Here is a 13,171-nt window from a genome sequence, read left to right as displayed (position 1 = left end):
TCAGGAATTTCAGAGAGGTTTGGGACTCAATGCAGAGTTCAACATAATTTACAGTACAAAAAAGCATAGGCACTTTGTGGGTTCCTGTACATTTGTATGTCTAGTCTCTCCCAGGGTTCATTGTCTTTGTTCCCTGTCCTCCAGGGACACTTCTTCACTTACCTTCCGGATTAGTTTCTGTTGAACAGCTCTCCATTGCTATTAAGAGCATTGTTCACGGACTTCAGTAATAGTAATTACTCTTTCTCTCCAGAAGAAAGCTGCTCCAGCCTTTTGAAGACTGGGCTCGATACAATACTCTTGTCAATGGAACATGTCCACCAATTCATTGTCATTTGCCAAATCTAGGTTTATTTCCTCTGGCCTGTTGTTTTCTTGCCCTATTAATTAAAGGGGAAGGGGAGTCACAATGCTGTCATCTTCCAATAATATTAATCATAATAAATAAATATTAAGGGATCTAAGATTTACAAGACATTTTACATTATCTCATTTGATCCTTACGGGAGCCATGTGAAGTCCCTGCTATTATTATCCCCATTTTATAGATGGGAAAAACAGCATGGCATAGTGTTTATCAAGCCACTCTCAAAGGCAAAGAGACCTGGTTCAGTCTAATACATATTGTCAAGTTTCCCAGATGTTAAGTGTCAAAGAAGGTTCCAACATGCTTTAGTAGAATAACATGTACATAAATCTGTGAAAGTCCCATAATCAACTCATCCCAGGAAGGATGTATAGTATAAAGCAGGCTTAATACAGGTAAAAGATCTTTGGTGGATGCAGCTGTTCCCCACTTGGATCGTCCCTAATTTCTATAGTTCCATGTACAACTCCTTTGACAGCACCATGAACTCCAGCTCCGTCTGGCCATATTTTAACCCTCCTACTTCATAAACGCAAAGTTCTTATTTAGGAGCTATATTACCAGCCTCCAATCTCTCAAATCATGAAAACTAAATTCACAAATTATTGGGAAATTGTGGGAATATTACACAACTTGAAAAGGATGGCAATTCTCCAGTATGACCCAAAATAAGAAAGATCAAGTTATATCCCTAATAAGATATTTACCATGTTTACCCATCAGTATCCAATATTCTTTAAGCGCCTTTATTGGTAATGGTTTCAGTCCCAGTATGAGTTCCACCAGGAAGGGAACATCAATACAGGAACCCAGGGGTTAATGATTCTTTTATATGTGTTGGCAAAGTCTGGCTAGGCCCCATCTCCATTTAATGAAAGTAAATTGCAGGCTAACAGCAGCTCATAATCTTGATCATCAAACAAGACTCAAGAAGATGGCAACAGAGCTGCTCTCTCCAAAGGGCCTGAATCCTTGGGGAGATAGTTATTCTGGTTTTGTTTCTGTTACATGAGTTGGCAAGGCTAGGGTATGTGATTATCCAAGAAAGAGCCAAATATAATTTTAAAGGTATAAGCTTTTCAAGCTAACCTGCGTTTTGTACCTGTTTAGATGTCTCTGTGCATGTATTTTCAGGGCATACCTTTTAGTAGGGTAAATTTCAACTCAAGCCTCTTCAGCAGAATTTTGTGAAGGAGCTCCCCCGCCCAGCCAACAGTTTCCCCCAAACACACTCTGTTGGTCAGATCTGCCTTCTCAGGGAGGTAATACACAGGTATTGAATATGAATATAAATAAATGAATAATGAATATGAAGGTAATCCTTCATAGGTAAGAATCAGATTTCCTCTTTCTTTCTATTCATAAAGAAAACCTAATCTACACAATGGAGATAACAGTGTCTATCCATCCCATCTGAGTACTGATAGTCTGTAGTAAGTGTCACTCAGAGGAATGTAAGACCCTTGAGGACAAGAATGATTTCAGGTTAGTCTTTGAAAACTAACCCAAAACCCCTCACAATAACATGGCACACTGGAAATACTCAGTAAATGTTAGCTGCTTGATCCACTCATCCATTCAATGTTACAAACATTAAGCACCTACCAAGTGGAAAGCATTATGCTAAGAGCTGGGAATTCAAAGGCAAAAATAGTGAAAGTGCCTATCCTCAAAGGGCTTACATTCTACTGGGAAAATAAAATGTAAAAATAAATGCAGAGGGGCAGCTAATTGATCCAGTGGCTAGAGCTCCAGCCCTGAAGAAAGGAGGACCTGAGCTTAAATCTGACCTCAGACACTTAACGCGTCACACCTCCTAGCTGTGTGACTCTGGGCAAGTCATTTAACCTCAATTGCCTTAGCAAAATTAAAAATAAAAATAAATGCAGAGTGCTTTCAATAGGGAGAGAACAGCAGCAAGTGAGAGGATCACTTGTAGCAGTGTAGGAGGTGATACCTGAACTATGTTTTGAAGAAAGCTCAGGATACACCAGCCTGCTCCCTTTTGCTTTTGCTGTGTGCATGCACATTGGCTTCCCTAATACCAGAATGCTTCATGCTGGAGGCTTCTCAGTAGGAGTATCTATAGCAACACATATCTGATGGTATCTGTTATTTGTCACAACAGAGTCATAAGGCTTGCTGGTGGAATCAATTCCCAGCCAAAGCACAAGGAAGGCGGGTTTCAAAGGGAGTAAAAGGAACTTAATTAAACTAATAGGTTTGCCTTGAGCAAATAGCCAAGAGAAAGTTGGAAGAACCAATCTCTACATTTCCATCTTTTTGTAAGAGACCTGCAAGCAGTTTTCATTTAAGCAACCGTTTGATCAGCAAATATTTTATAAATATCTACTATGGCCAATGCTTTATGCTAAAAGCTATGGATGCTACAGAGCCCTATAGGACATCCTCATTTCTGCCCCAGAGCACAAAGTTTGCAATTGAGTCAAGCAGACCAGTACTGAAACATAGCTAAAAGCTCACAGGGGACAGACATGGACAACCAAGGATCCATTTCAGTAAAGGTTGCATATGCTGAGCCAATAAGCAGCACAAACTACAGTAAGTGCCTGAGGGTTTCAGAGGAAAATATGAGTACTGCCTGGAACAGCTGGTGAAAGCTTGCTGGAAGAGGCGGGACTGGAGAATTGACAACAAATTTTTCTTTTAAATGTAGAGAAATAAGAGTCGTGTCTATTTTCTATGCTAATGGAAGGGAGAGGGGGGAAAATTCAAGAAAACTTTATATTCACCTTTTGTAGTTATAGAAATATGCCCTGGTTGGTCTCCATTCCACCTGTGACGATGAAATCTGTCAGGAGGGACAGAAAGGGTGAGAGTAGCTTCCTGCAATACCTCTTTCTTCTCCATGCATCAATCTCTCCATTGCAAAATGGACATATTAAGGAAACTAGGGTGTTAAAAGTGCTTCTAGAACCTTGGTTTGTGAATACTAGGTTTAAGTATAAGAAAAGACTACTATATTACAAATGGCAACACTCCTTGGATCATACACCCAAGGTGACCTAGAAGTTCATCTGAATGTGAGGATGAGAAATACATAGTCTACCAGGCAAATCCTCATAATGCTAATTTATTAAGGCACAGTTCTCAAGAGTGCTTTGCTGCTCCCTCATCCCCTACAAAGAAATACTGGTTTTCACACAGGCTCCCAAGATCTCTGGGAGCTTGGAATAGTAGAAGAACTCTACTAAGGTAACATTGCCTTCCCTTGAATTCTGGCTCTGTCACTAGCTTGGGCTGGTCACAACTTCTTAGAGTTTCAATTTTCTTCTCTGTAAAATAAGGGAGTTGTGTAAGTTGTAAAACCCTGTTCAGCAATTCTCTCTCTCTCTCTAAGCGATTTAGAGATTGGAGTATCCTGTGGGTACTAGGGGCAGTTAGGTGGTGCCATAGTGCATAGAGCACCAGGTTTGCAGTGGGAAAGACTCATCTTCCTGAGTTCACATCTAGCCTCAGACACTGACTAGCTGTGTGATCTTGGGCAGGTCACTTCAACTGTTTATCTCAGTTTCCTCATCTGTAAAATGAGCTGGAAAGGAAATGGCAAACCACTCCAGGATTTCTGCCAAGAAAACCCTAAATGGGTCATAAAGAGTTGAACTTGACTGAAAAATGACAGAACAAGGGCAAACTAAAATTACAGTCCCTCCCACTGCTATGTTTCCTGTTAACAGCCAGCCAGTTGATATAATTAGCTCAAAATAACAGAATTTTTAAGATGGCATAGAATAGAAGCAACAACCCATTCCTTCCCCTCCAAAATAAAAAAAAAAAACCTGAAATGCACTCTCTCACAAATTCATGGGAAAATTACATTTAGTAAAAAATGCAAAGTACGAAGGTAGTAAGGAAACACATGTAACTAATATTTGGGGCCTCTATGTCCTTTCTAGAGTTCTCTTAGCTCCAATCTCAGTTGTCAGGTCTAATTCTTCCTTAAATCCAAGGTACCAGGATCATGAATCTTAAAGTTGCATCTTTCCTCAAGTCACTGCATCTCTATGTCTGCCTTCATTTGCATCTTGAACTCTCTTGAACTAACCCTTGTTCTGCTAGCCAAAGCATCTCTACTGAACAAGTAAATCTACTGATAGACATCACTGTAACCAATAGGAGGGGAAGGAAAAAAGAATTCCCCTCCTCTTCCCCCACAACTGCCCTTTAGTATAGTAACTCCACAAAACTGTTCCAACCCTGCATTTATTTGAATAGACAAGTTTCAATATCTTTGGGGGTATATGTGAGGGGGGAAGTCTAGAATTCTAGTATTCTAATTTAATCAAAGAGAAAATTATCAACTACTAAACATTACCAATAACATCTCTGGATAAATGTGGCTTTGAGATGGAATGGAGGGCTGGATTGTGATACATCAGGACAAGAATAGCCTGAGATTTAAGTGGATGAAAAGACCGAGGAGCAGCTTCTAGCTCAATATACACAACATCCAGGGAATAATAATCATCATCATGATGATGACAATAATGGCAACAACAATGACAGTAATGACTGGAGAGGCAGCAGGGCATAGTTTCCAGGGATAGCGAGGAGAGAGTTTCACTTTACTCTGCCATCATCAGAACTCATCCTGAGTATTGTATTTGGTTCCAAGTGCACAGTTTAAGGAGAACATTGATATGCTCTAGCAGAGGAGAGCAACTAGGATGGTGAAGAGCCTTGAATCTATGACAAATGAAGGTCAGTTGAAGGAACTGGACAGATTTGGCTGAAGAAAAGAAACTTGGGGGTGACTTGATAGTGATCTTCAATTCTTTGAAGCAGGGATTTGTTCTTTTTTTTTAGCCCCTGAGAGCAGAACCTGTAAATGGGTAGAAGTTGTAAAGAAGCAATTTTGAGCTTGAAAGATCAGGAAAAACTCCCTAAAGCTTTTGAAGCATAAAATGAGCAGTTTAGGCAAGTGGTGAGAATCATCCTCCTTGGATTCTTTAAGAAATGACTGAATGACCACCTTTCACATAGGATATAGTGAGGAGTGCTTTTGTGAAGTTAGACTACATGGACATTGATTCCGTGATTCTAGGTGGTAGATAGAGAGTTAGCCTCTGAGTCAAGAAAGCGTGAGTCCCAAGTTCTGTCTTGGACACATTCTAAAGGAGTCTGAGGGAGAGCTCAGGTGAGCCCCTGCCTTAACTCTGCCATCTTGGCTCCACCTCTTGGACACATTCTGTCTGTGTGATCCTGGACATGTCACTTAAACTTCTCAAACACAGCAGGCAATTCCAGATCATAATTTGCTTGAGAAGGTGGCAATCTGCACTGGTAAAGAGATTTTGTTTCTTTCCTTTGAGTTCCCTATATATAACAATAAAGTGACAGATCTAATCCAAAAGTAATAAAATACCCATCCAATTTTCTTCTCAAAGAAGGTGATAAATGGGACCAGTGAAATATTTTTTGTTCTTCCAGAAGACTTCTTTAATATGTAATTCAGTGTTGAAAAGCTAAAGTCATAGAATACTAGATTCATGATTATAACCCCTTCCCCATCAATTACCACCCCATAATTTCATAAATGAGAAATCTGAGGTCAGAAAAGTTACATGTGGCCCAGTCACACAAGAAGTATGTACTGGAGGGAAGGGGAGAATTTAAATCCAAATCCTCTGTCTCTAAAGTCAGTGCTCATTCCTCTATACTATCCAGTTCACTTAATTGTGGCAATTTAACTCTTTTCCTTCTTCCATGTGCCTCTTTCATCTCAACCCCAAATGCAGTTCTATGTTGCCAAGTGGTATAATTTCAAAGTGTCTGCTACTTTTTTATGTTTAACCATGTATGTGCATAAACCCAGGAATTATTTGTCTCTTCAGCACTCTACACAAGGTATATGACTTTCCTTCTTTGTGATAATTACTGTCTGATTCATGTTATCTGCATGTGGCCGATCATCAGAACCAGGCAGAATAAATTAAATTCAAATAAAGGCCTGAAGTCAGTCAGATGAGATCTAAGAGCTTTGCAGACAACTGGGTTTCATCCAATACACCTGGACAACAACAACCAAAAAAAAAAAAAAAAAAAAAAACAAAAAAAAAAAACCAGCTGTGTACACCTGGAGAACAAGAAATGAGCTGTATTATGTGTGTGGTGTATGCTATCCAAACTCATAATATTTTCTTTTTATTTCCTTTCCTGTACAGAAACGATAGTAATGGAGGTGAGGACTGCTCAGGCTAAGTGATGAGCCCAGACCATTGGATTCCAGCTGTCTTAAGCTGCTTTCCCCTTCTAACACCATCCCAATAGCCCCACCAACCAACTGCTCAGATGTAACCTTAGCAATAACAAGTCCTCTCCCAAGACCAGGTTTGAGGAGAGCCAAGTGAACCTGCCTACCTTCTTGGCCCAGTCCAAAGCCAAGTATGCCATGGGAGAGGACTTGCTGTGTGACCAAGAATCAACATTGGACGAAAGAAGGAAGGGCTCCAGCACCAGCTACGTTCCCCTGCCCTGGCCACTAGGGTCGATCTAGACTCACTGTCCCCCATGGTTGGTGTTGAACAGCAGAATGATGAACATCTGCAGGGTTTAGCAGCTGTCCTGAAAAAACCAACAGAAATACCACTTGCCTAGAGTCCCCACAGAATGAAAATACATGAAAAAGAAAGCTGGCCATAAGAATCTCATTTTAGACTGGGCTTTCCCATGAGTTAGTGACTTCACCCCTGTCAGGAAGGCTCCGGGAGACCCCCCCCCAGCACGACAGGGCAGAGCTTAGTGAATGTGCAGGGAAGCCAAACACGTATCCCACTTCGAGGGACCAGCACACAGTCCCCTTGTAGGCTTCCCTGCCTGCCAAAAACCATTCATTGACAGTGCAGGTTAAAATTGGACTTTGTGGGGTGGGGGAGGGAGGGGCAGATATTTTCAATCCTACAAGTTCTCCCTTAAGAAAAGGAAATGTGGGTCCAGCCTGCTGTTTTGAGTGCCTTCTGGTCCATTTCCATGTGCAACACCCTAGACTACAACTTCCCCCCGCCTTGGTGTTGCAGCCAAAGACAATACTTTCATTTTCTTTTTAACACAAGCATCACATCAGCCCCTAGGTGATGGAAATACCTAGGGAAGAGCTAAGTCCAAGGGCTTTCAACTGTGACATCATCAAATTAGTGTTGGATGTTGCTGCGTAGCCAGCCAAGCAAGTATCACTCAGGCTTCTGACAAAGCAGATGGACAAAGCAGAGCCCTCAGCACTGCCGGGGGGGCTAGAATTCCACAGCCCCTGGAAACTTCCCTTTATCCACTGTGGCAATGTGGCTGGTGCCCGGCCTTTCCAAGGACAGACAGCTTCAGATGAGCATACCTTAGATGAGAGGAGAGGAAAAGAGAGGAGGGGAGAGGAAAAAGAGACAGAGAGAGACAGAGAAAGAGACACAGGGGGGGAGGGGAAAGTAGAGAGGGGGGAAGTAGAGAGAGAGGCAAAAGAGAGAGAGAAAGAGAGAGAGAGAGAGAGAGAGAGAGAGAGAGAGAGAGAGAGAGAGAGAGAGAGAGAGAGAGAGAGAGAGAAGCTATAAATATTTAAAGAGCTACACTACTGAATGAAGGTCCCAACATTTGTAATAGATGCCTTAGGCAATCCTTGTAGAGGTCACATTGCATGAGAGAAATGGTTTCAAAATTGGGCTTCATGCCTCACTTGTCCAATCACTGCTTAAAAATAGCCAGGAGCTAAAATAACAAGGTGTAGAGATATATGGTGTGGTCCCCCAACCTGCTTCACTGATTTTCATCAAAATCAAACTTCCTTTTTGATTTAATTACCTTTCCTTCACCAGGATCCTAAAGATAATCTTGGATTCTGCCTTATGAGGAAGAGATTTGTCCTTCCCAATTGAAGACTTGCTCCCTCCCACCACCACCCCACCCCATTCAGACATGAAATACCACACACCAATGCTTAGGACCAAAGTAAGAAGGGCTAGTGTGGACTGAAATGCTGGTGGCAGAATATTAGCCAGCTACTACAGGGTCTAAGCCATGCCATTTAGGATGTGTACAAAGCCAAAAAGAAATCAGGCTGGCCCTAAAGGAAATCAGACAGTGAGCCCAGAGGAAATTTAATAAACTATCTAATATATTACCTTTTTGTGTGTCTATTTTTGTTTTCATGGTCTATATTAATTAGATTCCCTGCTTTCTTGAGTGTAATACTTACAGTCACCCCCTGAATCTTTCCTTTGGAGTTAACCAAGTAGGTATGCTCTGGGTGGCTGTTGATATCTATGGTTGGGGACAATAATGGGTAAAGATGACCCCCTGGGGGAAGAAGAGAAAGAATACATTCAAAGCTTGGAGTTAGTCAGAATAGTGACTTAGAGTTTTTCTGAGACACCAGACTTGATAACCTGAGATTTCCCCCAATGGAATCTGCATTTCAGAGGACAAGGAAAATCTAGATCCTGCCACATTCCCATCAGACAAACCTAAGGAATACATATCATTAGTCCAAGTTTCTTTGGGGCACTTGAGTCAAAGGAATTTCCAAATATTGACTGTTTACTTTGAACCTATAAACCCACCAATCATTAAGTGCCTACTATGTACCAGGCACATAAAAAACATACATGAAAATCAGAGCTGATGAAGAAAAGTGAAAGTTAGCCTTGGATTGAAGCCAGAATCCTTGGAGCCTGGTAGATTAGAAACCTTCATAAACACCAAAAAAATTTTATAAAGCTCATGTTAACTCTAAAACCAAGCAAAACAGTCTAATCCTCATGGGAGAGATGGAAGTTACAACTGTTCTTTGGTCATGTTGTTCTTGTAGCTGATTTAATTACATGAAATTATTTAATAGAAGAAAAATGTCTTTTATAGTTTCCTGGAGCCCAATGCCCATGCATCTAGACTTTTTTGAGGATTTCAGAAGAAATATTTATATTGAAAACCTATTGAAGAGGTAGGCTATTGTATTGTATTGTAATTCTCCATGTCCTAGAGTACACCATTTATATTATATTTTATTTTCTTTCTTAATGTAAATAGTATTTTTTCCAATTACATGTAAAGATAGTTTTCAACCTTCATTTTCTTTTTTTCTTTTTCTTTATTTTTCCCTGAGGCTATTAGGGTTAAGTGACTTGCCCAGGTTCACCAAGCTAGGAAGTGTTAAGTGTCCTGAGACCAGATTTGAACTCAGGTCCTCCTGACTTCAGGGCTAGTGCTCTATGCACTGCGCCACCTAGCTGCCCCTCAACCTTCATTTTTATAAGATTTTGAGTTCCAAATTTTTCTCACTTTTTCCTTTTTCCCTTCTCTCTCCAAGACAGCCAGCAACCTAATAGAGGTTATACATGTGCAATCATGTTAAACATATTTCCACATTAGCCATTACATTATAGTTTAAGGTGATGCATGCTGGCTGTGTGATAATAAACAAATCATTTAAACACAGTTTTTCTAAGTAACTCTTTTAGTAAGTTAGTAAGATCAAGATGATGCTCATTCCCATGAAACCACAAGTCTGAACAGGAGAGAAAGCTTTAAAAAATACTTTACCAGTCAGAATTTCAATTGCTACTCATAACACCTCCACAAGGTAGTTACTACAGAAATCCTTTTTTTTTTTTTTTTTTTCAAATTTCTTCTACTCTTTCAAATGAGGGCTCATAGAGCTTAAGTGGCCTGTTCACGATCACACAGCTAATAAGAGTCAGAAGTGAGAGTCTTTCCTCTATGACACAGTGCATCTCCCTCCAGTTTAACTACAATGTCCTTTGTACGATCTGCTTTAAGGTTTGTAAAGTGCCTTAAGTATATAACTCTTTTTTTATTATTATAGCTTTTTTATTTACCAGATATATGCATGGGTAATTTTTCAGCATTGACAATTGCCAAACCTTTTGTTCCAACTTTTCCCCTCCTTCCCCCCACCCAGATGGCAGATTGACCAATACATGTAAAATATGTTAAAGTATAAATTAAGTACAATATATGTATACATGTCCATATAGTTATTTAAGTCTTAATTCTCATAAGAGCCTCGTGTTATCATCATGTTATAGAGAAGGAAGCTACAATTCAGAGAGTTTCTGTGCTTTGTTCAAGATCGTGTAGTGAATGCCAGAGACAGGATATCAAACAAAGTTTCCCTGTCTCCTGTCTATCTCAAATCACTATACCCACTGTCTCAGGAAGGACTTGAAGGTGAAAGGACTTTTCTAAAGACTTCAAAGTAAACCATTTGACATCTCATGAAAAAGGACAAGGGGAAGGTGGAATGGTCTAGCATCCAGCTTCTTAAACTATGGGTCATAATCCTATATAAGGATTAGTAACTCAGTGTAGGGGGATCATGAAATTATGATTTTTTTATCAGTAAATGTTTGGCTTATATAGTATTTTATGTACATATATGTCCAGGGTCACGTCAAAATTTCTCAGGTGAAAAGGAATCATGAATTGAAAAGGAAAGAAATACTGGTCTAGTGGACAGAATGTTGGCCCTGAAATTAGAATTCAAACCTTACCTCTGACACATACTGGTTGGGTGACCTGGGCAAGTCCCTTTAGCTGTTCCAGCCCCTAGGTATATAAGTGGTATAAAAGTGTTATTTGCATGAACTGAGAGAATTTTCTCATCAAGAGTTTCCTGTGCAAATGATGCTACAAATTAAATATCCAAACTGGGATAAAGCACCAGGTATATACATACACACACACACACACACACACACACACACACACACACACACACACACACACACCTTCTCTCTTTAGGATCTCTATGGTCAAAGAAAGCATAAACACAGAACCAGGCAGCACTCGATATTTGTTCCCTGGCTCATTCAAGGACAGGATTCACCTGCAAGTCTGACCTTTGAACCAAGATCATTTCTTATGGCTCCAGGGCCATCCACACAACATGTAAGATAAAAGACATCTCACATACTTCAAAACCTGAGAAGAGAAGTCTGATCTGCAGCATCCCCCAAACATGCCTATGTTCCCAGTGGATCTTCAAAGGTACCTTTCCAGAAGGATCTAGGAAAAGAGAATAGAGGTCTTGGTAATAGAAGATTAGAACCAGAAATGTTCTAAAATAAACAAGTCCATATAAAATTAAGGAAAAGGATCTTCAATTATTATTTGACTATAAATTTGAGAAAGATGGATAAAGAAGAACTAAAATCAAAATCAGTCTCTCTACAGATATCAGGTAAATCATGAAACTTCCTTAGATGCTTTCATTCTATTCATTCAACATTAAATATCTACTATTGCCAGTCCTCATGCTAGATGCAGCTTACATCCTATTTCAGGAAACAACATGAACACAACTAATAAAAAATAAAGATTACAATTGGGAGTGGCACTAGAAATTGGAGACTGAGAAAGTTCTGATTAGGAGATGCTACTTTAACTAAACTTTGAAAAGAGCTAGAGTTTTCCCAAGACAAAGATGAAGATGGAGTGCATTCCAGGGACAAGGGACAGTCTCTGAAAAAGCAAAGGGACAGGAGCTGATGGAATATGGGGAATAGCAAGAACACCAGTTTGGATGTAACAGTTTCTGAAGGAATATGATATGCCTTCACCCTAGAAAGGAACCTGGTTTTCAAGGGCTTTAAATGCCAAAGAGGAAAGTTTATATTTTAGAGGAAAGAGAAGGCCAAAAAAAGCCCCCAGCCTTCAGAACTGGTGACATATCCTTTAGGAATATAGCTAATAGAGGGGAGAAACTAGAATTACAGAGAGTAGCTAGGGAGGCTATCACAGTAATCCAAGGTAGAAAGTGATTATGGGGTGGAGAGAGAAAAGAGATGATTTAAAAGATATTGAAAGAATGAAAATGATAAGACTTAGAAGGTTGGTTGAATGCAATGCAATGAGGAAAACAGGAGATGAAAATGACTCTGAGGTCACAAACATGCATAACCAGAATATATTATTGCCTTCATCGAAATTAGGCAGTTATGATGAGAGAAGAATTTGGGGAGAAAGTTGAGCTTTCTTTTAAATATGTTAGTTGAGATGTCTATAAATAATCCAGTTTAAAATGTCTAATAAGCAACTGTTGGTGTGGTACTTAAGACAAAGTGAGGAAATAAGTCTGGATACAAAGATCTGGAGTCCTCTACATACGGGCAACAGTTGAACTTGGGAGGGAAAGAATGTGGAGAAAAATGAGCGGCCAGGACAAGGCCACACATAGTGAAAGGACTAAGGATAATGTTCAAATGGAGTTTGAGAAGGAAGAATCAGGAAGAATGGAGAGAGAATAAGATCACAGAAAGTGAAGGCACAAAAGAGCTCAAAAGAAGAAGGTCATCAGTGGCAGATGCTTAAAAAAAATTATAAAACAAGAATATTCTAATCAGGGCAGCTAGATGGCATAGTGGATAGAGAATCAGCCCTGAAGTCAGGAGGACCCAAGTTCAAATATGATCTCAGATGCTTAACACTTCTTAGCTTTGTGATCCTGGGCAAATCACTTAACCCCAATTGCCTAAGGAAAAAAAAAAAAAAGAATATTCCAATCATTCTCCCAAATCAGTTTCCCTCTAGGTCTCAATAATTTGTCTTGGTAGCTCTGTAAACTGTATGTTCCCAAGAGGTACCATTTGAACTAGGCTTATTGATATTTCATCTAGCCCTGTGGTGGCAATGCAGATGTACATCACAAATTACCTGGATGCTTCTAATTGATAATTACAACAGATCTTAAATCTGTTGATAAAACTTTGCTTAGTAACAAAAAACAAACAAAAAAAAACAAAAAAGACAGAAAGCCAGCTCTATCACATTGAGAATCAGCAT

The 13,171-nt window shown here is 39.8% G+C and overlaps 1 protein-coding gene across 2 annotated transcripts in view; it reads left to right on the top strand.

Annotated features, from left to right (window-relative positions):
* SYT9 (synaptotagmin 9) overlaps positions 1 to 7,819 on the top strand; it is a 197,866-nt gene extending 190,047 nt beyond the window's left edge. Inside the window, exon 7 of one of the 2 annotated variants that reach the window (XR_012483168.1) lies at positions 6,553 to 6,569. Coding sequence is in view for 1 of the 2 variants with exons in the window: in XM_074273231.1 (XP_074129332.1) it covers positions 6,553 to 6,561 (9 nt within the window). In the remaining variant the exon portion in view is untranslated. Of the gene's footprint in view, positions 1 to 6,552 lie in introns of both variants that reach the window. The other variant, XM_074273231.1, reaches the window with a different exon arrangement.
* The last annotated feature ends 5,352 nt before the right edge of the window (positions 7,820 to 13,171 follow it).

The sequence above is a fragment of the Sminthopsis crassicaudata genome, chromosome 6 (genome assembly GCF_048593235.1).
Source record: "Sminthopsis crassicaudata isolate SCR6 chromosome 6, ASM4859323v1, whole genome shotgun sequence".
Classification (NCBI taxonomy): domain Eukaryota; kingdom Metazoa; phylum Chordata; class Mammalia; order Dasyuromorphia; family Dasyuridae; genus Sminthopsis; species Sminthopsis crassicaudata.
The sequence above is the reverse complement of the archived record's forward strand: the minus strand, read 5'-3'. Positions and strand labels throughout refer to the sequence as shown.